Genomic DNA, 24,849 nt, shown 5'->3' with positions numbered 1-24,849 from the left:
AAATGTAAATTGGAGCCACAGTAAAATAAAACACTGAAAAGGTGCAGGCCCAGAAAATCACTTATGGATGTCAATTCCATGCCAATAGCGTTTTATTATCAGTTATCTTAACTACATCACTACACATATCCTTGGTGGACAGATGACAATGCAGAGTAAGTATTATTAAACCTGTAGAATCAGTTGTATTTTCAATTCTCTTCCTCAGGTGAGGCTTCCTTAGATCTGAGAAATTAACCCGTCAAGGTGAACTTCAGCTGGACAATAATTAGGGTATTTAATCGCCAGTGAAGGTCTAATGGAAGAGTCTAATTTCATATGTTCTATGTCTGACTCCTCCTCCCTGTGATCAGGCACCAGTCAGAGTTCCCAGTCGGTTCAGTCTGGTTTGGTTCGACACTCTCCTGCCCGAGCCTCCGTTGCCAGCCAGTCATCGTCTTACCGCTACAGCAGCAGCCGTCACTCCTCCCTGCGCACCTCCGCCACAGGCCTGGAGCCCTGTCGGCGTTCCTCCACCAGCCAGCTGTCCCTGCGCACACTCCCCACCTCCCTGCAGCTCCGGCTAGGCTCCACCTCTGACCCCGCGGGCCCCTCCGCCTCCCTGTCCAGTCACAGCATCCCTCCTTGCAAACGCCACACGCTGGTGGGCCTCCTGGGCAACGACGGCCTGTGCAGCACCGTGACGGATCCCCTCAGCCAGCATCACCACCACCACCACCACCATCACCACCCGCAACAACACAACCCCACCGTCTCCACTGTGCGCAGAGATGACATCTCCTACAGAGTGCAGGTTTGTAAAGATCGCAGAAAAGCTGCAATGAAAAGATTCACTCTATTCTGTTGCCCTCAGTCCATATCATCTTAATCTCATGGCTTCACGATGCCTTCAAATAAAGTTTGAACTCACGCTGCTGCTTAGGGTCGAATCTTCTCCATCCTCCTCACCTCAGAGTGTGACCTTATGATTAACTACCTGACGTCTCTTCATTCAACAACACAGTTCTGCTCTGATGCCTATTTTTATTGTTGCGGTTTCATGATGCCGTCCAGATTGTGGACGTGAGTCAGGTGCTGGAGACCATCAACTTATCGAAGAGGAAGGAGCTGCAGTGGCCTGAGGAGACCATGAGACTGAGAGCAGGACGGACCTGCTGGAGGGACTGGAGCCCTTTAGAGGGCATGGAAGGACATGTAAGTTGTGAGCACACATTCAAGTTAACTTTTCTATTAACACAGACACATGGATTGTTGTGGTGAGTGTAAGTTGTCTCTGTGACTCCATTCAGCTCACACTGTCACCATCATACTGTTTATACCTGTGTCTTTGACCTATAACACCCTCTGTGACCTACTTGCTCTGTAATAAAACGCTTCATAAACTTGATTGGATGCTTCCTCTCACGAAGCTGCTCGCTGTGTTGCCCCCTGCAGGTGATTCACCGGTGGGTGCCTTGTAGCCGAGACGCAGCCAATCGCTCCCATATCGACAAGACCATCCTGCTGGTACAGGTGGAAGATAAGCTAGTGCCCATTATTGAGACTGGGATCATTGAGTTGGGTGCAGAGGTTTGAGACGAGCAAGCACATACATCACACACACACACAAAAATGCAAACACACACAAGACGAAGCCAAACCTCTCTGGCGCTCAGCGGGACGAGGAGCCTGCAAACAGGAAATGGGAGGCCTCCCCCCCTCCCCCCGTTCCTTATCACCGAGGGGGAATGGAAGCCAGGGAAAAGTGCAAGCGGAGGCAGAGCCGACATTCATTCAACATCCTTTACTACATCGATACACACACCTACAGTATCTGCCTTGCTTTGCGTCTCAGAAATGCTGCATGACAGTAAAAAACCCTTAAGTTTCTTCTTGCTACTGGTAATTAATTTCTATGCATTTCATTGACTATTTTTGTTTTTGGCAATTCTGACACAGATGAGTGTAAAAAGCCTTTGAAGAGTTTTTTTGTGTTTTGTTTGTCCTTTAAATAATTTGCCAAATAAGCCTGGTTTTGAATATCTGCCATGGTTTTCTACATGTGAAAGCTTTTTTTTTTTTCTGCTGCCAAGACGACGGAGAACGTTGTGGTGCAGAACAGACTGAAGTTAAAGACTTCTCTGTTGTCATTGTTTTCATTCCGTTTTCGATAAGTTTGACATTTGCAAGATTACTTTGCGCAAAGAAAAAGAAACTTGCACTACAATTTTTGTTGTTTGATTTACAGTGATGCACTACAATCTTTAGATGATATCACATTTTATTTATTACAGACTCTAATGGCCATGGTTACTGATGCCTTGGGAATGAAACAATAAATGCAATCATCATTCTGTTTTCAGCCATTTTTATTTTACTATTTTATGTTTGATAAACTTGAAGATAACTTTTTACTGTATATGATTATATCTATATATATATAATATGTATATATATATTTACACAAATATATATATATATATAATTTAAATGTAAAAAAAGATTTTGTTTTCAATATTTATTACTGTGAACATGGTATTTACACTTTGTTACATCTTTTTTTTTCATTTTGGGACAAAAGTTAATGTATTAAGGACCACTGGTTGAAAACAAGATGCCAGATTTTTGATGGACTGTTTCGCTATTTAACTTAATTCTTTTCTATATGGAGAAATAAAAGTTTGATTTATTGCTGACATCTTTAAAAAGCCTCTTGTGGTTGTTCATGTATCGTGTTATTGATCCCTGAATGTCAGATTTGATACCAATCAGACTAAACTAAAGATAAGACAAGCCGCCGCTGATACTTTGAGTCTCAGTTTGTAGTCGGTGGAGTTGAAGCTTCTTCATCAACATAAACTGTAGAAAATGTTTTGTGACAGAAGAACGTTAAACCCAGACTTGTGATGAGCAGGTGCAGTGATGAGGTTATATCACTCCTCTGCTTCATAAGATGTGTTTATTGAAGAGAAAATCATATGACACTGTGGTGATTAAACTTTATGGTCATTTCAGAGTTTGTGGTGCTATTGAGGTGGATTACATCATTCAGGCTCTCCTGTTTATATTCATCACATTGACAAAAAAATAGGTTAAAGGACAGAAACATTTCTGTATCATGATGCACAAGCAGCACAAACGACATCCTCCACAATTAACCCCCAGTGTGATCAAAACGTCTGCAACACAAACTGAACGTGAAGGGAGCGTTCACTTGAATGTTTCATAGAAGAAAGAGATGAATGCTCTTTAAATCTTATAGCCTCTGTTGTCTTTATTATTCTGTGTTGATTTAGAGCTTTGGCTTTAACTTCACCGTGTACCAGCTGTTTCTAAAGGTGAAACTCCTACACAGAATATTCTCACTGAGAATACTCATTGTCTTCGCTGAGTCATGTTTGTGATACTAGTACTTCAGTAAGTACTTCCCTTGAGAGTTGATAACTTCTTTTGAAATCCATTATGAACGGAAGTGCAGTTTCTGGAACGCCCAACCACGTGAGTGTTTACAGTAAGGCCGGCCCCCCCCCCCAGCTCCTCTCTGATTGGCTGCTGCTGGTCAGCGGCTCCTCCCCTCGTCATATAAAAGCGCCCCGCTGCGGCCGCTGGGAGTTCAGCTTCGTCTCCGCAGCTTCTGTGTGAACGAGGTAAAAACCAAACTCAGTCAAAGTCCAGAGTTAAACTGTGTCTGCAGGAGTTCCATTCCCGTCGCAGTTTGTTGACGCTGCGGTTTTTTTTTTAAAGCTGAGTCACGTTTTGTTGTGTTAGCTTGTTGTGCTAGCGGCTAAGAGACGAGAGAGAGGGGGGGGGGCATCATGTGACTTCCATGTGACTTGTTGTTTATTTTTGGGGCCCAGTTGTTTTGTTTACTTCAGGTTTTATTTTCTCCTTCATTCATCCAGGAGACACCCCCTCCCCCACCCTCCCACCTTCATCTCACCCCGACAGAAGACGAGGGAATGTGTCCGTCCCCGCTCCTCCTCCTCGGCCTGACTCTCGGCCTGGTCTCCGCTGTCCACTTCCAGCTGCAGCGGCAGCAGCAGCAGCAGAAGGGCGCAGGGAAGCACTGGGTGGTGATCGTGGCTGGTTCCAATGGTTGGTACAACTACAGGCACCAGGTGAGAGCAGCTGGAGAACAACACGACCCCGATCAACGGTGGATATTCAGAAATCACTGTTTCCAACCTGGAGCCTTCTCCACACACAAAGACTCATGGATGATGTTTCTGGTTGATGTCAGTCTCATCCTGGGAAAATGCAACAAACCTGCAGAAGAATATGATTTTTTGTGTGTGTCTTCAGTTTCATGCATGTTTTGTCTCTTGCTTTTTTATCTATACGGCAGCATCTTATTAGTTCTTGAATTGCCATGTTGTTTAAATTGTTCATTTTATAAAAAATATTGTGAACAATCACGTCATACGTATGAGCTGCTGTAGATGATGTTACTCTGGAGCTGCAGAGACATTTCAACAACGTAAGAAAAAAGAGAGTCCATAACGCAAGTGTGTGCTTGATTTTTTTGTAATTTAATATGTCTCTAATCCAAAGTGCAGCTCTAATCTAATACTGATCTCCTCCTCCCTCAGGCTGATGCTTGCCATGCGTACCAGATCGTCCACAACAACGGCATCCCAGACGAGCAGATCGTGGTTATGATGTACGATGACTTGGCTCAGAATGAAGAGTGAGTTGGTGTTTTTTTTTTTTGTGTGTGTGTGTGGAAGCAGAAGTGACTTCTTCTCGCCTGTTCTTTACTTAGTTCTTGACCTTCAGTCTTTACTTACTTTAATCTTCAGTTTTGTAAATGTTACATCAAGGACGAAACAGAGGCAAACTGTTCTTTCCCAAATTATCAGCCCAGGAAAAGACTTTGCAGATCCACAGTGATATATCGTGTTAATGAACTGCAGGGTAATCTCACATGCACGTGTTTCTCATTTCACTGTGTCCCTGTGGAATGTGGGTCCTGTGTTTGCACATTTTCAGAGCAGGCAGGTTTGTAAACAGAGAGGAAAGTTAAAGAGACGAACTGAGAGGAGTCACAAGACACTAATTTTAGTTTTGCTCCGGAACTCTGACTCGGAGTCTAGTTAGTGACACGGTGACTGAATAGAGGAGCGGCCATGAAAGCAGATCCATCAGTTTCAGTCAGAGACAGAATCATTGTTACGCTCTGATACACAGTTAATACACCAGTATGGACTAAATGGTTTATAGGTTCAGTGTGGACTCGTCTTGTTGTCGGCCGGTTTGAAACTAAACTTCTTATTCTGTATTTTACTTTGATACTGTAAAATTAGGAGCTTTTACTTAACCTGCTCAAATGTATGAAATATTTAAATTAGAGGCAAAAAAAAGGAAAGAAACTGAAACTTGCTCCTAACACACATCACTAAGTACTTTACTAGGGCTGCTGCTACAGTTATTTTTAGAAATTAATTGATCTGTGAACTTGTTAACTCACCAGGAAATATTGTCAGAGAGGTAAGAAGGTTTTCATCATTGTTTATTCTGTAAAATTAAAGTTTGCACATCAGCAAACAGTCATCTAAAATGAATCTGTGTGTGCTGGAGGTGTCGATCATACTGAAGCGCTGCCGTCTCACATACACATCGGGTGTTGTTGAGATTCTGCTGTGAACGGGGAAAATAACCTCAAAATTCAGTGGCGCTTCTCGTCATGTGATCAGTGAATAATAGGTCTGTCATCACAAAAAGGTGTTTTGTCAGCGAGTTTCTTCTTCCTCTATAGATCTGAATCATATTGCTCTTTCCAGGAACCCCACCCCTGGGATAGTGATCAACAGGCCGAATGGCACAGACGTGTACAAGGGAGTTCCTAAAGATTACACGGGGGATGTAAGCGCTTCAATACACGTATATTTGTACAAGAGTGTAAATCAGAGCTGTGGAATCACTAGTTTGTTTGATATTAAAACCTCAATTTAAAAACTCACTTTCTTCTGACTGGGTTTGTTTCTTTACCGCAGGCTGTGACTCCAGAAAACTTCCTGGCAGTGCTGAGGGGTGATGCTTCAAAAACCACTGGTGGCTCAGGAAAAGTGTTGAAGAGGCAAGTGATTAAAAAAAAAAAAAAAAACGAGGGCTGGAGGCTTGAGTCTTAAACGAAACTTAATAACGACACAACTTCTGCTTCATCGCGTTTGTTTTTTCTAACCTTTGTCTCTTTGACTTGGCAGCGGCCCCGACGATCATGTGTTTGTGTACTTCACCGACCACGGGGCACCTGGTATTGTGGCTTTTCCCAATGATGAGGTGAGGAATGTTTTACTTCCTTCTTTAGTGAAGGAAACAAACGAATAAACGGCTTTGTAACCACAAAGGGGAAAAAGCAGCTTTTTTTTTATAGTTGTTCAGCTTGTTTTGTGAGATTATTATCTTTCGTCATAAAGTGAGACGGAGCTGAGTGCTTAGACACTAACACACAGTCTTTGAAACCTCTTATTCTGAGCTGATAATCAGGTCAACTGTTTCCAGCACTTGAAAGTGACTTCAGTGAAACACAAACTATTGTCAGCTTTTAGTACTGAGGGCGCATTCAGACACCATTAAAGTTTAATACACAGCGTACTCAGTTTATTAAACTGTCAAATGTGAAAATATTCATTATTATATATATATATATATATATATAATATTCAGAGGTCTTAATTATTTACAACTACTGCTGGATGTCTATTTTTTTTTTTACAATTTTGTAATGAAATAGTCTTTTCTCTCTCCCCCTACAGCTTCACGTTGAAGATCTCCAAGAAACCATTAAATACATGCATGATAATAAGAAGTACAAACAGGTACGCAGCAACATGCTCGTGTGTGATTTACAAGTCTACATGTGTGTACATGTCCTGCAGTGTGTGTGTGTGTGTGTGTAGGTCACACAGTCAGTCAAGTGAGGATCACGTCATAACTTGTTTTTGTCCTTTTTTTGTCACAACCCTCCTCTCTCTCCCTCCCTCCCTCCCTCCCTCCCTCCCTCTCTCTCTCTCTCACACACTTGTTAATATTGACAGATGGTGTTTTACATCGAGGCGTGTGAATCAGGGTCAATGATGAATACTCTGCCTGCTGACATTAACGGTGAGTTGAGTGAATCTCACCAGATGCACTTACCAGATGCACTTTCCAGTGAAAAGAGATGATGACTCAGCACAGATCAATAAACAGCATCGATGGATGAACTATTAAACTATTAAACCTCTGCAACATGAATTTACCTTTTGGTTTGTGATTGAACTTTGTTCTTTGTCACGTGCTCGCCCTCGTGTTATTAACTTAGCCACACAGGAGATGGATCATAGTTCTGGTTTTTATTGTTTGAAACCAAAGCTGTGACATATGAGCAAGACTCACTAATTTCAATTCACTAGTTTTGTTGCAATAAAAAAATAAAATAAATCAAGCTGCGTCAAATTGTCTGGACCTTTTAATAACTTTCCTCTTAATGTGTTCGCAAACTGTCGTGTGATTCATATCATGGTTTTCATACTGTCAAATCAAAATCTGTTACTACCAAAACTTTCACACTCGCTAACATGAGAATGTCTCTGTTTTGCAGTTTACGCCACCACAGCAGCCAACTCCCATGAGTCCTCTTACGCCTGTTACTATGACGAAAAGAGAGACACGTACCTGGGCGACTGGTACAGCGTTAACTGGATGGAGGACTCTGATGTGGTGGGTGACATTTCTTCTGCTTTTCCCAGTCATCATTATAAAGTTATAAAAATAATTGTCAGGTTTAAGTCACAGTTTGACATATATGTTCATTTGATGACTGACTTAAATATAGTACGTTGAAGTTTTCATTACTGTTTCCACCTGGTCACATGGGCACGAAAAGGAAGTAGAAAGCCCCCTGGAAACTTTGGCAAACACATGTTGTATAAAAACTAAAAGTTGATTTGATTATATGTTTGTGATGTTAATTTTTATTTGTCCGATGTCGTGTTTCCAGGAGGACCTGACAAAAGAAACTTTGTTGAAGCAGTTCAAGATTGTACGGAGTCACACAAACACCAGCCACGTCCAGCAGTTCGGGAACAAGGTGGAGAAACAAATGAAAATGTGGAGTTAACGAGTTTATTGCGACTGGCAGAATGGTGAGTGTTTATGTTCGATCACTCATCCTGAGTTTCTAAATCTCCATTTAGACACTGGCCCACATGAAGGTGGTAGCATTTCAGGGTGACCAGAAATCCTACAGCCCGCCCGCTCCCTCAGTGACCCTGCAGCCAGTTAAGAATCTGGATCTGACCCCAAGCCCTGACGTTCCCCTGGCGATCCTCAAGAGGAAGCTGATGGCCTCTAATGACATCCGACTTGCAAGGGGGCTGCTGATGGAGATCAACGCACACCTCAAGGTAAAGACTCACAAAGACTCACTGGTTTAATGGCTGAGACTGCATTTTTCTCATTACTGTGACCGGTTCCAGATTTCTAACAGCATGTGACCGTGTGTGTTCAGGTCAGGGAGATGCTCGCCGAGACTATGCACCAAGTGGTTGAGAAGGTGACGGGCAGTAAGCTCAAGGCTGAGGAGGTTTTCAACGAGAGAGCCGACCTGTCCCAGCATCAGTGCTACAAGGCTGCGGTCAAACACTACAAACAGAACTGCTTCAACTGGCACAAAACTGAGGTAACGCTGCACAGCTCGTTTTCTGCTCCTTTAAATCACACAGAGGACGTCCTGTTAAACTTAGAAAGTGTTGGTGGTCACTGTCGATGACGTGATCTCATCTGGAGTACGAGTCACGTGTCGAGTGTCTGGTTCTGCTTTAAAAGAGGAAACGCCAGATGAAACACATTTCCCTGTGTAATTTCATGCAGCTGTATGTGGTTATTCAGAAAACCTTTTCTTATCATGTTTGACATTTCAGATGCCACAAATGCAGTGGGGGAAGTTTAAACACTCTAAGTTTCACACACTTTGAATCAAAGACCCTGGCGGCTCTTATCACGCGATGCCCTCTTGTGTTTCAGTACGAATACGCTCTGAGACATCTGTTCGCTCTGGTCAACCTGTGTGAGAGAGGATACCCTGCAAACAGGTACGTTCAGATTCACCCTTAATTTAACAGAACTTAAAATAGTTGCTTCATATTTATTAAAAAATTATTTCTATACTTAATACGGTTGAAATTTTGTTCATAAAAGTTAAGTTTGGCAAAAATTGTTCGACCACAAAAGACAAAGTCGGTTGATGTGTGAGTGGAACTCTGCCTCGTTGCACTCACTGAACTGAAATACAACTGAACGGTGGATATACCCATGATCCCCGGCTTCCTGAAGCAGAAGATCTGCTGCTGTGACAAACAAACCGATGAGGAGTGGGACTGAAACAGGAAACATTCTCACTTTTCAAGATCAGTAATCATCAAAGTAATTTCTAAACTGCTTTATGAGCTAAAAGGAAATTGCTGATGCGTTTTATAGTCTTAGAATAAACGTCATAGGTAATATTATTGTGTTTCTCTCTGCAGCATCCAGCTGGCCATGGACTCCGTGTGTCATTTCAGCAAGTGAAAATCTTTCTCCAGATCCACCAAGTCTTGGATCAGGTTCTTCTTCCATGTGGAATAAGCGGAGATTATGTTTTGTCTTTGCACTGTTTAGGAATCAAACTGACATTGAGCTGATGTTATTGTTTTATCAACATGCTTTTTTTTTTTTACTAAGAATTTGAATGTGTTTTTATGATGAATTGCACTACCTACCCCCTGTCCTGGGTTTGTGGATCATGTTTTACTGCTTCTGATTTTTTCTGATTCATGTACATTTGTTGTGCTTTCAGCTTCATGTGTGTGGCTTGACGTGAACGTTTGATTGACATGTTAAGGTCACACCACAAAATATTGAATGTTAGTAGAACCTCAAGAGACTTTGTTGTATCTTGAAATAAAATCTAACAATAAAAATCTCAATAGCCATCATCTTCAAGCTTTTTTATAGATATATATATACATATATTAATATATATATATATATATATATATAATTGTGTTAAATGATAATATTTCAAGTGTTTCATTGAACCTGGCTAATGACTAATGTGCACAGAAACAGCAGGAGACATTAGTTGTGCATCTTTCATGAACTCCAGTATTGAACGCACTGACGTTTTGTCCTGAAGGTGGCGCTACAAGAATAATTAATCTAAATCGGGGGGGCTTAATGACTTGTGGCGCCACCAGCAGGTCAAAGCTGTGTAATTACAATTATTTTCAAAACTGATAACAAGTCTCAGCTGCACCTTTATTTGTAGTCCCTGAATGTATTTTACTATAACGTAATAAAATATAATATAAAAGAGAATAATATGATGTAATATAACATAGTACAATATGATATAATATAATAACATAATATAAATGCAGACCCAGAAATAGTGACCCCCCCTGCTTGCTTGGTTACTTGAATATATTTATATTTTAAATTGAAAGAAGCATAAGTCTTTATTCAGCAGAGTCATTAATATTGTAAATACGAGTCGAAATATTATTGTATACAAGTGATAATCTTCATATTTTTGCGCAGGCGTGGAATGAGCTACCTAAACGCTCCAGGCGGGGGTCCTTGTGCGGGAGGTCGGCCTGGTTCAGGACACGCCCACCTGTTTGTGTGAGCAGGAAGTCAAATTGACCGAAACCCGTGAGACGATCATGAAAACGCGACGCAGCGGAGAGAAGCGGAGTTAGTTCACTCAGCGGCCGCGGAGAGAAGCTTCAGGAGGAGAGAAGCTTCAGGAGGAGAAGACACAGCCCCGGGCTTCAGCCTCCGCCGCGTTTTTCTCCCCGCGTCGACCTCCGACACCAGCGGGCTGTTAGCTCCTCAAGTTAGCCCGTGTGCTAACTGTCCGGTCTCGCGCAGCCATGGGCTCCAGAGCGTCCACGTTACTCAGGGAGGAGGAGATCGAGGAGATAAAGAAGGAGACCGGCTGTAAGTCGAGCTCAGGCTCATCGGCGTGTTTACACATTCACGCTAACATTGCGTTACTTACATCCGAGCAGAGTCAAATCCTAGAATCAGGTATCAATGGGAAGTGGCACCATTGACATCGGTTGTGTAACTGATCACTCAGTTTAACACCCAGTTAGATGTAAAGTTGTCTTAACTCCACCATGAAGTTTGTTTCGATCGTGTTCTGAGAGAAATGCTGGTTGAATTGACTCTGTGGGATCGAGTCTGTGTTTCGGTTATTCATTAAACCGCCGTCCTACAGGTGATGAGGAAACAGTAAAAGGAGAATTGTTCATTTAATCCACCATAAACTGAAACCTCGAGAGAAAAACAACAACTGACCATGATCACATTCATCCAGGTAGATTTCCTGCAGGACAGTTTCATTAGAGCCACATGTATGTCATGTAGTTTCACCGAATAAGCTGCAGTTTAACAACAAACAACAAAATGAGATCTGAAATAACAATACATGGACAGATGATGAAATATAACATATTGTCATAAACATAAAATAATGCTTACATGATGCATCATTGATTATAATTTATTTAAAGTTATGTAAGTAATCAATCCGATGTAATGCATTTTGTTTTTGAAGCTTCGGGTATATGTTGCAGAGAATGACTGTTTACTTTAGAAAGATTTTAAATGTGGGACTTTTAGTCAAATGTGATTTCAATTACTTTTATGTTTCTTAAAATTCTTATTTTACTAAACTTAAAGATCAGGGTTCTTCTACCACTGTGGGTAATAGTGTTTAAGTACTCCGTCTGAAAACGATTGTTATAATTGATTGATTTCCAATATGTAGGTGACAAGAATATCTGTTATCTTCTCATGTAGCTGTAAAAAAACGATGTCTCTTTGGTTTCTTACCCACAGTCTCCCACAGTCAGATAACTCGCCTGTACAGCCGCTTCACCAGCCTGGATAAAGGTGAAAACGGAACCCTCAGGTAGGAAATCATGTATCAACCATTGTCTCATTAAGTCAGTTAAACACCAGCCAGGAGATGTGGCTGGTTGGTCTGGTTTCTTCATCCTGCAGTTTGACTTGAAACCAACCACAGCTCACAGGATATTTTCTGTTATGTGGCTCAAATCTTTTCATGAAGTCAGTGAGTTTTCATGAAGTCAGTAATTGAGACCTCAATGTGACATCTGTTTAGTCTTTGATTAACTTGCAGTTGACTCTTCCCATCGTCTGAGCAGAACAAGCAATAGGTGAACAAATGGTTTAATCATTGAAGCTGCTTAAACTTTACTTTGAGAATTTGCTGTTTGACTTGGCAAAGAAGATTTGTTTTCAGATCAGTCTCCCCTGGGATAGAATTTAAAAAAGAGTTTTAACTCTGTACAGTTTTGTGTTAAACTCATTCTTGTGTTTACACATAACAAGTTCTCGGCTCCACTTGTTCTTGCTCCAGTGCTTTTAAGTCACAGCACGCATTCGGGTACAGCCTCATTTATGTCCAAGGTGACTTCCCTGTCATTCATTAGCCGTCCCAGTTGTTGGATCAACTTCTGGTCCTACTGATGAAATAAAAAAACATAATTTCAACACACATTTCCCCTGCTAAAAATATCTCTCAGAATGTTTATTTGCCAAAAGTTTTTCTTCTTTCTTCAATTCTGAATTTAAATAATAACAAAGACATGAGTGTGTCACATCTTTTTATAGTTGATGAAAGTCAAAGATCTGTTTCTAAATTGTGTTTATTTTTTTAATCAAGTTGCATTCTCACTCCCATTTTATCTCCTGACGTCTGCAGTCGAGAAGATTTCCAGAGGATCCCGGAGTTGGCCATTAACCCTCTGGGAGACAGAATCATCAATGCATTCTTTCCTGAGGGGTGAGTTGTCCAAAGTTACTGGTTTGCTTTCTCTCAGGGATCTTTTTTGCGCAAGTTATTGAGTCACAGGCACCACAGAGCCAAACCACACCGTGCTGCTCTTTAGTTGTGGCTGCTTCTCTGCAGACTTGAGAAGCTCAGTTCTTTCTCATAATTCTGTGTAAAATAAATCAGCAAGATCCTGTTTTTTGTATTTGACGGTTTGATTAGTCAGGAAGTTAAAAACCAGATGTTTGCAGAGGTATCATTTAAATCCCCCAAAAGTCAGAAGTGTAATTTCAGCCGAGGCTTTTAAAGATTTCACTTTCTTTCGCTCAGTTTTTTTCTCGTTTGCCTCAGATGAACTTAACAATAGAGGTGAAAAGAACTTTCCTTGGTGAAATGGTTTTGGGTTATTTGAGTTGGCATTGTCTTTCTCACACAGCCATTGTTTAAAGGTAACATGAGCCAGCACAAAAGATTCAGTGTGTTGTGTATCTGATCCAGATTCTGACATTAATAGTAAATTCTTTGTTTTGTCTGTTTTTCAGAGAGGACCAGGTAAACTTCAGGGGCTTCATGCGAACTTTAGCTCACTTCAGACCCATAGAGGACAACGAGAAGAACAAGAACGCCGCAGTCAGCGAGCCACTCAACAGCAGGACAAACAAGCTGCTCTGTGAGTGCAGAGCTCGGTCACAGAGGCGTGTCCGGGCGGAGCTGGTGACCAGTATCATGAGCATCCAGAGGGTTTCATAATGTGGGTTTATTGTGTCTCCTATGACTTATGTTTTTCTTCTCTTTTCCAGTTGCTTTCCGTCTGTATGACCTGGACAGAGACGACAAAATCTCCCGGGATGAGCTGCTGCAGGTGAGCGGACGGGTTTGTCATATAAACAAGATGCTTTGTCACAGTTCGAGGAAACAGTTGCTGCACGCAACAAGTAAATCAGCCAAGTGGTGAATAGTTGGATATTTAAGACCCCTCCCCCATTCAGATTGATTTCCGTGCATCCTGAAACTGGTTGGGCTGGGTTTGATATTCTGGCAGAGGAGCGCTCGCTGCTGAAGCACTTTTTTGTTCACAATCAAGATGGCTGCCGCTGCTGATGGGCGGTCTGTGGAATTCATTAAACTAGAATGGAGCTCAGTAGAATGCACAGCTCCGCCAGGGTCAGTCCTCTTAACCTCAATCAACCAGGCACCAAATTTCACACACTCATAGATATCTGTCCTCTGAATACACCTGATTACTACTCAGAAGTTTTTGCATAATTGTTGCTGACAAACTTTAGTGAACAAACCCGAGAGTAGATTTTCTGTTAAAGACAGAAAACCACCGCTGCACGTTTTGTTGCACTGATTGATTTTACCTCTACGACCTTTAAAAAAAATCGAAGCTGAACTCGGTGGCTTCGGAACCATTCACATGCAGATTTGTGTTGTAGAAATCCATTATTACCTCAGAAAATATTTGCCCTTCATTCTGTGCTCGACAAAGGATCAAATACTGTTGTGTAATAGCCATTTCAAAGTGCTTCTCAGAGAGAAGGATGTGGATGTCAATGAGGAGACTTTGCCCTTGTGCTGATAATGATGTGATATCTCTCTAACTACAGGTTGAATTTCCCAGACGGTCTCATATCCTGTATTTTGTCTTCCTCTATGTTATTTGTTGTCCCTCTGTGAGGCCGCGTGGGTTTCAGTGACATTGTGTGACCTGTAATTGCTGTAAGCTGGGGGTTAAATGACTCATCCCAGAGCTCTTGTTTTGCACAAAACATTTCTGTGTCACCTGCGTCACGTGATGCACGAAGCTGTGGAACTCCAAAGATGCATTTCAGAGTTTGTTTTGCTGTTTTTCACAAAATAAGTGTTGACGGTTATTTATCATCATGTATTTCCTGCAGTAAAGTGTGGTTTCCTGCTGTTGAAGTGAAATACCCACAAATTATCTTGTGCAGAGCTTAAATACTTGTTTTCAAAACAAATCACCAAATTGTTTGGGCAGACATCGCGACTCGTATTTAATCTTCACCACAAACAGTTTTCTGATGCTCGTGAACTGTAACAGGACTTTTTGTTCGCTCACAGGTCTTAAGGATGATGGTTGGTGTAAACATTTCAGATGAACAGCTCGGCAGCATCGCTGATAGGACCATACAGGAGGCCGACACCAACGGAGATAACTCCATCTCCTTCAATGAATTCATCAAGGTGAGTTCTGTGGTCAGAGGGTATCAGTCACCTGACACATACGACTCTCTGTGTACTTAATACTGCTACTGACGACATTTGGTACAGAATGACTTTATCTATGCGGATCTCATATCTTTGATTATTTACTATGAGTGACACACAGGCTGAATGGAGCGTGCAACCCGTCTGTTCTCAATATTTAATGTCTGTTTCATTGTTTCCTCAGGTGTTGGAGAAGGTAGATGTGGAACAGAAAATGAGCATCCGCTTCCTGCACTAAGTTTCATTTTTTTCGTGGAGCTTCAACAGGCCAGTTGATGTCAGGACACAAGCTCCTCCAGCGTGTCAGCAGGCTGCTGCAGCATATACACTAAGTACTCACCGTCAGACCAAGCGTTAGGTCAAGCTTGTCATAGATGTTGAGTTTCTGCCTCTGCACTGCTCTGTCAACAAAGGGAAACGTGCCTTGGGTTGTTTTATACGATGTCACTTAGGGGTTGACACGTTATTAAAAGAGGAAATAATGATAACATAGTAATAATAACTACTTATATGATAATACTAATACTGTGTAAATGAACAAATCTAATTATTTCTGTTTATTTTCGCAGTGACTATCTGGTTCACACTCCAACTAAGTATGTATTAATATTTTGTATTTTGAGTTAAATTTATTTGCCAAGAAATAAAATTCTAAAAATCTATTTTCTATAGATATTGTCATCTTAGAATCATGAATTATTTGGTCACAATTCCTCACAGTAAGAATCTGATTTTGTTACAGCCCTAAAGTCAGTCTTCTTTTTTTTTTCTTTTTTCAAATAATGGCTTATTTATTAGAGACCTTTTTAGAATTTTATATATATATATATATATATATATATATATATATATATATATATATATATATATATATAAATATATATATATATATATTCATGCTGTTCTCTGGATATTCAGTAGATGCTATGTCTTTGTCTTTACAAATATACAATGGTTCAAAGTGACACACGTTGGATTCCACTTCAGAACAGCCAGTGTTTTTGATGCTAACATGATCTTATGACTCCTTTTCTCTGACCTGTGGCAGAACAAGTCAGAGCAGCTGGCTCTCAGTTTGTCCCTCAAATCAAAGCAGAAGCTGCTCCACAGATTCGTTCTGTTTTACTCACTGAAGTGCCATGGCTTTGTTTGTCCTTTGTAAGTTATTTTGTCAACAGTAAACAGGAACCACGTCCATGTTTGTGTGTTTTATTTTTCCTCCTGGGTTAAATTTGTTACTTTCAATAACTTGTAATGTTTCCATTGAGTGAAATCTCACCATGTTAAAGAAAGTGACACACATCACATCCTCCCACCAAGTTTCATGGAAATCTTTAACATGTTTGTGTGTAAACTAACAAATGGTGACAACCTGACGTCCTTGTAGGAGGTAAAAATAGTTGAAAGTTATAACTGCCAGTGTGGCCTGCTTTCAAAAAGTTTATCTCGCAAAGATTTAATTCCCTGTGTAACGGTGTCAAGTGCTGTGCTCCATATAACAAGCTACGCTTCCGTTAATATCATGTGTCTCACTGCGGCCAGAAAATAATGTGTGTTGATTTATGCACCGAGAGAATCTGATGCATTAGTATATGAACGGGGCTAATGTATGTGAGATTCAGTTGAAAATGTTTGATTAATGGGAGTTTGTTGAATCATTACCTGAACACCCTCCAGCAGAGGAGCCCAGGAAATACAGCCCAACCATGTTATTAATCATTGTGTGATGTTGGTCTACGTATTCAAAATGAAACATGAATTTGATTTGAATAAAACAAGTGCCATGCTTTCTTTGCATCATTTATTGTGTTACTTTATATTCTGGGTATTTGTTTTGATTTATGGACTCTTGACATGTGAGGTCCAGGTCAGACGGTGAGACTCAAATCTGTGACTTGCAAAACCCACTAATTATACAGCTGTCTGTGATTAATACAATTAATAAGTAGTTCTACCTTTACACAATGTTTCAGAGGATTATGACTTATTTCGTGAACACGTACAGAACAAGTCAGCTCAATAGAAGCACTGAATAAAACAGAAAACATGTTTTTCAACACCTTGCACCTTTTGTAGCTTCAGTGGAGAACAAGTCTGTGACTGCACGATTTGAGGGCTTTAAAGGATGAGACTGGTTTTAGGATCAGAAGATCTAATCCATGGGAAGCTGGTTGTTAATCTGCCAAATTTATTAATAACTCAAATTGATTTTACCTGAAAGACTCATGTATAAGATCCACAAAAATTACTTTCTTTAATATTGCAAGATAGGGATTTTTAATTTTTTAGATTTATATTTATCCGTGAGTATAAGGCCGCCATGTTTTTTACAGTCTCAACACTTTTTTGTGAGGTGCAGCTGCAACATGACACTTCACCACTAGATGTCACTAACTTCTACACACTGAACCTTTAAGATGATAAAAGAATTGAACGTTGAATTTTCAGTTAACAAACTACAAACTTGCTCCACCGTGAATTCACCTAGCATATCGCTAACAGGCCTTGTTAGTTAACATGTGTGTAGATCTCTCTTTCTATACTTTAGAACACGTTAGCATTAGCTCCTGCATGTTTAATTTTATCTACCTTAGATTATACAACCTTCACCTCATTCTCTTATTTTCTGATCATCACCTGAGATCCGGTTGCGTCGAAGTTTTATTTTGATTGATAACTGTACTTCCGGGGCGGGCTGTGGCTTTGATTGACAGCTCTCCAGCACAAATCCCGCTCGGGCTCGTAGTAGCGGAGCCAAGATGGCGTAGGGCGGAGGGGACGAGGAGCGGGGGACGAGGGGAGCTTCTCCTCTCCTCTCCGGCGGGATGGAGCGGAGAGGAGAGCGTCCGGAGGTCTGCGGGGTGTTTTCCTAACGTGTCCCCGGCCGGTGCAGCTCCTCGTCCCGGAGGTTTCCCGGGAATCAGCGCTGAATGTGTCGGTGAGCCCCCCCCCCCCCCCCCCTCTGTTTACCATTGTGTGCAGCTGCAGCTCGAACCTCAAACATCTGCAGCGTCTCAGACAACAACTCAGTCCAAGGTCAGTGCTTCACACACCTCCTCCTCCTCTTCCTCCTCCTCCTCCTCAGCTCACTGCTGCATGAACATACTGATAGTTGATCGATTATTCTATTTCATTTCTGTTTGAGACCCAGGAGTCTGTCTGTCTGACATGTTGTGTGAGTAAAACCCAGAGATTATATTTATGTGTATGCTGAGAGATAACAAGATGCGTACAAAAACAGAAAACACGGAACAGAAAAGCTGCAAATAGTAAAAACAACAGAGGAAATGTTTCCAGTGGACCCAGAAGAGTGATGAACCTGCTGCAGTTCAATGCTTCGGTGAAAGTTCCATCACCACTGACGAGTGGCAGACTCTGAATAACTTCACTTCGGTTGAATAATGTGGAAGTAACACATGCATTTATTCTACGATGGGTTTTCCAGATGATGCAGATGAGAAACCAGCTGAAGCCAGGACTGCAGGAACATCCACCTTCAGGTGAGCCCTGGCACCACGGACAGATGACTCCCACCACCACCGCCACAGAGATCAGTGGAGGTAGAGAATGAAGCGTCACTGACACGATGATCTCTTTTGGGATTTTGGGACACTGGTGCTCTCCTTCACACTGTAGCTGGGACATTATAGTCCTCTCTCCTCCACAGCCTCCCCTTTCTTCCTGGCCCGCTTCTGCTGTATGATCATCACTGAGGACACGGTCCAAGATTGACCTGCATCCCACTGACTGCGTCTACATGTGACCTGGAGTTTCTACTCTGGCTGTATTTGTCTGAAAGTCTCTGTGATTTGGGGATTTTCACTCGAGATCATTTCCAGGTTCACATGTAAACGTAGTCACCAAGTTTTCCCAGTGTAATAGGACAAGAGCAGGTTGATAATGAACAAATCAGCTGCTCCTCTATTCTGCAAAGAAGGTGAAGACACAAGATACTGTAGCAAAGATCAAGGCCTGTGATTAATTTAGACTCACAGGGAGTTCTTTTATTGTTTGCACTACCTCAGTGCCGTAACGAGTCCAACAGGAGTGAAAGACGAGTGTGAGCCGTACGTGAGGCTTATTGGTTGTCAAGTACCACGGCAGTCTTAAATATTGGTCCTGGATAAGTTTGGTTTTAGTGGTGGTGGATCAACACGTGAGGCCGTCGACTGGTGAACAGGAGAAAAACTACACAAGCTCATGATACACATTTACTTTTCATTTCAGCCATTTTGAGTAACTCACTCGAACCGTGGTCTCCTATGCATCTGTTCTGAAGGAAATTGCAGGTAGAGACTAAATTAGTGACACTGCCCTTGTGACTTGAGATCCCCAAAATATGGAAACTTATAAAATGTGTCTTTGATCCCACAAGTCTAATCCAGATTTCTTTATTTCTCCTTTCCCCCTTAAAAAAACCATTTGTCTGCTTATGTTCTCATTTTGTTCCCCGTTAACGTTCGCTCTCATTCTTCCCTGTAAGAGATGTATGTCCACATCATGTTTACATTCTGCCACTAGAGACAGAATTGATGATTTGATTCCTTTCATTCCATGAATCACGAGACTAAACATCAGCTAAAAGCATCATTATGTCTCCACGCAGCTTTTTGACGTGTCCAGTAAGTCGAGAGACACCAGTGCTGAAATAGCACCTCGCATTGGTTCTTACATGAAGGAAACCCTGGCCCCATTTTATTCTTTCCACATTTTTTTTTTTTTTTATAAGATTTACTTTTAAAAATCAAATTTTTCGGGATTTGTGCAATATTTGATCTTAACTGTCATGTTGTTGACCAAACTGTATATTGTATAAACAAGTGACAAGTTGTTTGAAAGCAACAAAATCACCAATGTCTTCCATTAAGATATGTATAGACTCATGTGCATTAATTAGCCTATTTAGCGGGACTGTGGTGCCAGCAGTATTGTAGCCATGCATGACCAGTAGTGATGCTTGCTTTATGACGAATAGTGAAATCAGTTTACCAGACTAACCTGGAGCTCAAAACTAGAGAAACCATTTCAGTTCAGTCAAAGACTGACGTTCTAAATCTTTAAAGACACCACGTCGAGATACAGCTTTGCCTGAAAACAAATGCAAAACCACCTCTTTGTTCCTTCAAGATATGCAGTTATAAAGTATTGATTCAATTTATCTCACATAGACATATATGCCCAATATAAGTTAGTGTTGTTTTACAGACCTGCTGTGCACTCTTAGGATTTTTATCTTTTTAAAAAGCCTTAGAGATATCCTCACATATTGTCATGCGCCAAAAGCTTCAAAAGAATTAGGTCATTTTTGAATGACAACCAAAAAGTCTCGGACGTGACAATGACCGAGTATTACGCTCATCCTGGATTAGGATCTAATTGGCAGGGATCCGAGGTGGTGTTCTAGTGGTAGAATTAAGATCTCACCATGACATTCATTGTATATAATACCTCATGGTTTTGGGATTCAAAGTGTTATAATTCAATCCATAGAATTGTATTTGATTAGAGTTTTAGAAGCAATAACCTACAATAATGCATGAGTTCAGTGCCAGGGTGTAAGTGTTCAAAGGATTCTGTAACGTCCCGTGGAAAGGACCATCACCACCTCTCAACGCTTGTTGTAGCATATATCTATCGGTCACTCTTTTGGCGAGTCGTTTAGCTTTAGAATACAGTATCGCTTCGTAAGGTTTGGGATACTTCCTGCAGAACTAGGTGTATGTGAGGACTGCTGTAGCATAACAGTATTTACATCGACAAGTTTACCTTAACTCTTATATTTTTCAGAGACTATTTTCCCTGACTTGTATTTTTTCAACACAAAAAACAATAATTTAAACCAATCGGTACATGATGAGAGATGCTTTAAATTTTAATTCTTGTAGCATTTTACATCCACTAAACCCTATTCCTATAGAAATCTAGATTTTCAGTGACTCTGTAGCTGTGAAGTACTCACTGAACCAACTTGACACTTGTTTGAAAGGCACTTTCTCTCTATGTACTGACTTGCACCATCATCATCCCCGTCCTGTCTTGAAAACTGTAAACTAAAAACCCTGTACTGCTCTTTGTGGGGATTTATAATCGCAATTTATAAGCAAGTAGGCGTCTAGCAACTTGAATATATGGGTTTAAAAAATATGCATGACTAAGCAGAATAAAGAATGATTTGTATTGCATGCAATAATCCAACTTTGTAATGTGAATGAGTGTAATTAGGATATTGAAATGTTCATGTCAGGTGTTCTGTGACAAGGGGACAACTTTGGGGGACGGTTGTTTGATTCTACATGACGAACGTTGAAGTAGTTTTGATCGTCGGTCGTGGTTTCCACAGAATGTGCAGCACCAAAAAGAAATAACGGAGTGTTTCTGCTCTCACTCTCTGCTGTGTCAAACATGACCACGGCAGCAATGCCACCGTGCAGCTGAACAACCCTGATCAACCTTTGTTCCCATGAAAAAAAAGAAACATATAATCCTGGGTAAGATTAATGACGTTACTTTGTTGATCAACTTTTCCACCGAGGGGGTGGACTGTGTAGAAACTATGCACTTCAGACGGAGGAAGTGGGCATGCTTATTATGTGTAAGCCTCTTGTCTGGTTTTGTATCAACAAAAAAAAAAAAAAAAAGAATCTGTATCAGAAATTAAGCAATAAAATGCAGCATGGTGCCAATCGGACGACTGGGTGTTGATGTTTACTAACAGTTTGAGTGTATGAAGGATTAACGTTGTGGAAATAATTGATTTTGCAGTAAGAGAAAAAGTCCATAGCTTCACTAACTTTAATGCAAATTTAGAGCCACAAAACTCATTATTACTGAAAAAAGGGAACAAATTATTCTTAGATCGATTCCATGAGGGGGAAAATATTTTTTGTCAGCTCTGAACGTGGCTCAATTTCAAATGAATGGTTTGACATTTTGTGTAAAGAGAGTTAGCAAGTTGGGAGTTAATAGATTTTATTCTCGGTATGGGACAGATGGAATTCTATTTTCTTAATATAATCATTAACCATCATTGTTGACAATATCTGAAGTAAGAAATCTCTCTTTTATTTTATAAATTGCTTGTGCACGTTATCAGCGGGTTCATCACTTTATATGAACCAGAATCTTTTAGAAACAAGTGAGTGGACCAGCTGCAGAAACATAGACAGAGACAATAATACCTGAATTATCAAAAGCCATTTAATGAAAACATGAAAACACCACAACAAAGAAAACAATAAATATATACAACGCACACCAGCCTACAAGAGGCAGCAGACTGAAGAGCACGTGGAGCCTTTTCCCCGGACGAGGTGCAGTCGAGACTACTTCCCCAAGTCGCTGGTAACACTCCGGTCAGCCAGTCTGCTCTTTACACACAACATCTGATCCAGCTGCACCTCAAACTGCTTTCTCACCTGCCGTGGAAATAAAAAAACAAAACATGAGATTAACATGTAAAGATAAGAATTAGATTATAATCAGTTACATGTTGTTCTCACCTCATCAATGTTTTCTCTGAGAGGCTTCAGATCTAATGTGATTGTGGAAGCTTTCACCATCGACCTGCTGTCGAGGACATAACTGCATAGAGAAATTAGAAAAGAGAGATTTTAATAATTAATGTTGTGTGCAATTATTTTATTGGTATACAAAGATTGGAAATCAATCCCTTCAAAAACAAAATGTGTGTTTCATCTCTAAAATCAATTCATGCAACGGACAACACTCACAAGGCACTTTGTTTAGTTTAGCCTCTCCGGGCTTCGGTAAACCTGTACACAGAACGTCAATATGCTCGTGTGCTCAGCAGACGCTGCAGGGCTTACCAAGTGATGTTTGATTTGTGGAGGAGAAAGAGGGAGCGAAACGAGGCCCAACGCGACGGAGCCGAGTGAATAACTTTGCCCACAGAAGAGCGGCAGCCACGACACTTTAGAGAACTGAAGATGCTGAAATTACACAAGAGTGGAATAAAAATATGTTCCTTACTAACAGTCAATAGTGTGGGTGAGTACAAGATGGAGGATTTACGTGTTTATGTGTCATAAAGACATTTTGTGAAGTCTGCATCCACTCACCAATTTGCCATTTCTCCTTTATGTCCTGACTCCTTTGCAGAACTGATGACAACATCAGTGGTTACTCCTGAAGACAGACAAGAAGCAGTGTCAACGTGTGGGATTATCTGGGACAAATCATCGCAGAAAGGATAACAACAATATAGAATATAACATTCTAAAGTGGTATGTTAGTGAGAAACTACCACTGACACCATCTCTGTTTTAGTATTTTGTCATTTAAGCAGCATGTTTTCCGTAATTCAGGCAAATCAAGATGTATGAAGAAAGACCCAACACTGTTTAACCCCTGAAACTCCAAAAGTGTTCACCCACCCCTCCATGGACAGAGGAGAACAGATAAGTGGGGGAAAAACTAAACTAATAACATTGTTCTGTGTAACAGCACTTTTATCCATTTCCTAAAATTAATACAAAATCTGTTTTGAATGTGTTTGACGAAATATTGTGTATCTAATATTGTTTATCTGCCACAACTCAACCATCACAACAGAGACACACACCAGGTGGGATTCCTACTGTTTCCATCACATAAACAAACTGTGTGTGTGTGTGTGTGTGTGTGTGTGTGTGTGTGTGTGTGTGTGTGAACTCACTCAGACACATGATCAGCTTCATACATGTGATCTCCCCACAGATGCTGAGGGAGTCCGCCATGACGGAGTTACACTGTGTGCAGTGGAGGGTCATGTGTGGCCCGCCTCGTGCCTCTTCTGTTCCCGCTTTACCACCGTCCACACGCCGCGTCAACACGCTGTCATCGAACTCCATGTCGGAGGAGTTCGACGGAGTCCTGCTCGGTGCCGGTCCCGCCGAGAGGAGTTTGAACTCCGGGGATTGGAAACAGCAGCAGGTCCCGTCCTCCAGTTGTTCGTTCTCACCACAGTCACCGCTGCGAGGTGTCGATGTGAACACGTGGTCAAAACCACAGAAGCGAAGAATAAACAAAAACAAGTCTGAGAGAAAAAGTGCCACTTTTAAAACATGCACCTCTTCTTCTTTTCTTCAAGTTTAAGCATAACTGGGCATCCAGCTTCCGGTGCATTACCGCCCCCTGCTGCACCGGAGTGTGCGTCAGACCCACAGTCTATGGTCAGACCACATCCTCATCGAGGAGGAAACATAATGCATGGATAAAATGATAGATTAGATAAATAAATATATAGATTAGATAAATAAATATATAGATTAGATAAATAAATATATAGATTAAATAAATGAATGCATAGATTAGCTAAATATACAATGTATGTATTATGTAATAGATTAACATTAACATGACTATTCCGGACGATGACATATCTGAGTATTCTGTAACCATTGTTTTACAGAATTGAAAAATGAGTTGAAGGTTGTGATGTTCCTTAAAGGTTCAGCGTGTGGAATTGAGTGACATCTAGTGGTGAAGTATCGTGTTGCAGCTGAATACCCCTCCCCTCACCCTGGAAGAGAATCTGTGGTAAACTTCAGTTGTCATAAAAACTCAAAAGATGTTCACTTTGTCCAGTCTGGGATACTGTAAAAAAACAAAACATGGCGGCCTCTACAGAGAGGAGCCACTTCTGATTTAAATAAAAAGTGTTTAAATGTAAAGTATTTAAATCTAAAAGGCCCATTCTAAGGTAAACATCACTAGGATTATTGTACATTCAATTTCTGCCAATGGATCCATTTCGCCTCACTCGTACACACTGAACCTTTAATTCGCTGCATAGAAAAGACGTGATTGTGAAA

General features: G+C 41.0%; 4 protein-coding genes and 1 long non-coding RNA gene across 10 annotated transcripts in view; 4 read left to right on the top strand and 1 right to left on the bottom strand.

The window, feature by feature from the left end:
- Nucleotides 1–2,687, top strand: part of pcnx1 (pecanex 1) — a 31,624-nt gene extending 28,937 nt beyond the window's left edge. For 4 of the 6 annotated variants that reach the window (XM_020097917.2, XM_069535591.1, XM_069535590.1 and 1 more), the window contains 3 exons: nt 354–793; nt 1,054–1,194; nt 1,435–2,687. In XM_020097917.2, coding sequence (XP_019953476.1) covers nt 354–793; nt 1,054–1,194; nt 1,435–1,575 — 722 coding nt within the window. In that variant the 3' untranslated portion in view covers nt 1,576–2,687. Of the gene's footprint in view, nt 1–208; nt 274–353; nt 794–1,053; nt 1,195–1,434 lie in introns of those variants that run through there. The other 2 variants (XR_011244708.1, XM_020097920.2) reach the window with 2 other exon arrangements.
- Nucleotides 2,688–3,545: 858 nt separating this feature from the next.
- Nucleotides 3,546–9,932, top strand: lgmn (legumain). Its single transcript, XM_020097921.2, has 14 exons — nt 3,546–3,626; nt 3,882–4,097; nt 4,569–4,666; nt 5,760–5,841; nt 5,973–6,055; nt 6,183–6,258; nt 6,735–6,797; nt 7,017–7,083; nt 7,562–7,680; nt 7,961–8,050; nt 8,157–8,366; nt 8,471–8,641; nt 8,986–9,053; nt 9,486–9,932. The coding sequence occupies exons 2-14, from the start codon at nt 3,939–3,941 to the stop codon at nt 9,526–9,528; spliced, it is 1,329 nt and encodes a 442-aa protein (XP_019953480.2). The 5' UTR covers nt 3,546–3,626; nt 3,882–3,938; the 3' UTR covers nt 9,529–9,932.
- Nucleotides 9,933–10,602: 670 nt separating this feature from the next.
- On the top strand, nt 10,603–16,824 carry chp1 (calcineurin-like EF-hand protein 1). Its single transcript, XM_020097958.2, has 7 exons — nt 10,603–10,941; nt 11,848–11,920; nt 12,737–12,817; nt 13,348–13,475; nt 13,606–13,667; nt 14,891–15,013; nt 15,222–16,824. The coding sequence occupies exons 1-7, from the start codon at nt 10,875–10,877 to the stop codon at nt 15,273–15,275; spliced, it is 588 nt and encodes a 195-aa protein (XP_019953517.1). The 5' UTR covers nt 10,603–10,874; the 3' UTR covers nt 15,276–16,824.
- A 936-nt stretch (nt 16,825–17,760) lies between these two features.
- On the top strand, nt 17,761–21,725 carry LOC138412219 (uncharacterized). The gene is made up of 2 exons (XR_011244709.1): nt 17,761–18,073; nt 18,483–21,725. It is a non-coding gene; the product is annotated as an uncharacterized lncRNA (long non-coding RNA).
- Nucleotides 21,726–22,212: 487 nt separating this feature from the next.
- oip5 (opa interacting protein 5) lies at nt 22,213–24,845 on the bottom strand. The gene is made up of 5 exons (XM_020097959.2): nt 23,712–24,845; nt 23,116–23,182; nt 22,864–22,986; nt 22,537–22,618; nt 22,213–22,452 (listed from the first exon to the last, which is right to left on the bottom strand). The coding sequence occupies exons 1-5, from the start codon at nt 23,884–23,886 to the stop codon at nt 22,360–22,362; spliced, it is 540 nt and encodes a 179-aa protein (XP_019953518.2). The 5' UTR covers nt 23,887–24,845; the 3' UTR covers nt 22,213–22,359.
- Nucleotides 24,846–24,849: the final 4 nt, after the last annotated feature.

The sequence above is a fragment of the Paralichthys olivaceus genome, chromosome 12 (assembly GCF_024713975.1).
Source record: "Paralichthys olivaceus isolate ysfri-2021 chromosome 12, ASM2471397v2, whole genome shotgun sequence".
NCBI lineage: Eukaryota > Metazoa > Chordata > Actinopteri > Pleuronectiformes > Paralichthyidae > Paralichthys > Paralichthys olivaceus.
The sequence above is the reverse complement of the archived record's forward strand: the minus strand, read 5'-3'. Positions and strand labels throughout refer to the sequence as shown.

Excerpts from the sequence above, each read along its gene's own strand:
- chp1 (XM_020097958.2), top strand. The coding sequence starts at position 10,875 with ATGGGCTCCAGAGCGTCCACGTTACTCAGGGAGGAGGAGATCGAGGAG. Across the intron at positions 10,942-11,847 it reads GATAAAGAAGGAGACCGGCT|TCTCCCACAGTCAGATAACT; the intron begins GTAAGTCGAGCT and ends TCTTACCCACAG. Across the intron at positions 13,476-13,605 it reads CAGGACAAACAAGCTGCTCT|TTGCTTTCCGTCTGTATGAC; the intron begins GTGAGTGCAGAG and ends TCTCTTTTCCAG.
- oip5 (XM_020097959.2), bottom strand. The coding sequence starts at position 23,886 with ATGGAGTTCGATGACAGCGTGTTGACGCGGCGTGTGGACGGTGGTAAA. Across the intron at positions 23,183-23,711 it reads GAAGCTGATCATGTGTCTGA|GAGTAACCACTGATGTTGTC; the intron begins GTGAGTTCACAC and ends GTCTGTCTTCAG. Across the intron at positions 22,453-22,536 it reads TCAGAGAAAACATTGATGAG|GTGAGAAAGCAGTTTGAGGT; the intron begins GTGAGAACAACA and ends TTTCCACGGCAG.
- lgmn (XM_020097921.2), top strand. The coding sequence starts at position 3,939 with ATGTGTCCGTCCCCGCTCCTCCTCCTCGGCCTGACTCTCGGCCTGGTC. Across the intron at positions 6,259-6,734 it reads TGGCTTTTCCCAATGATGAG|CTTCACGTTGAAGATCTCCA; the intron begins GTGAGGAATGTT and ends CTCCCCCTACAG. Across the intron at positions 9,054-9,485 it reads AGAGGATACCCTGCAAACAG|CATCCAGCTGGCCATGGACT; the intron begins GTACGTTCAGAT and ends TTCTCTCTGCAG.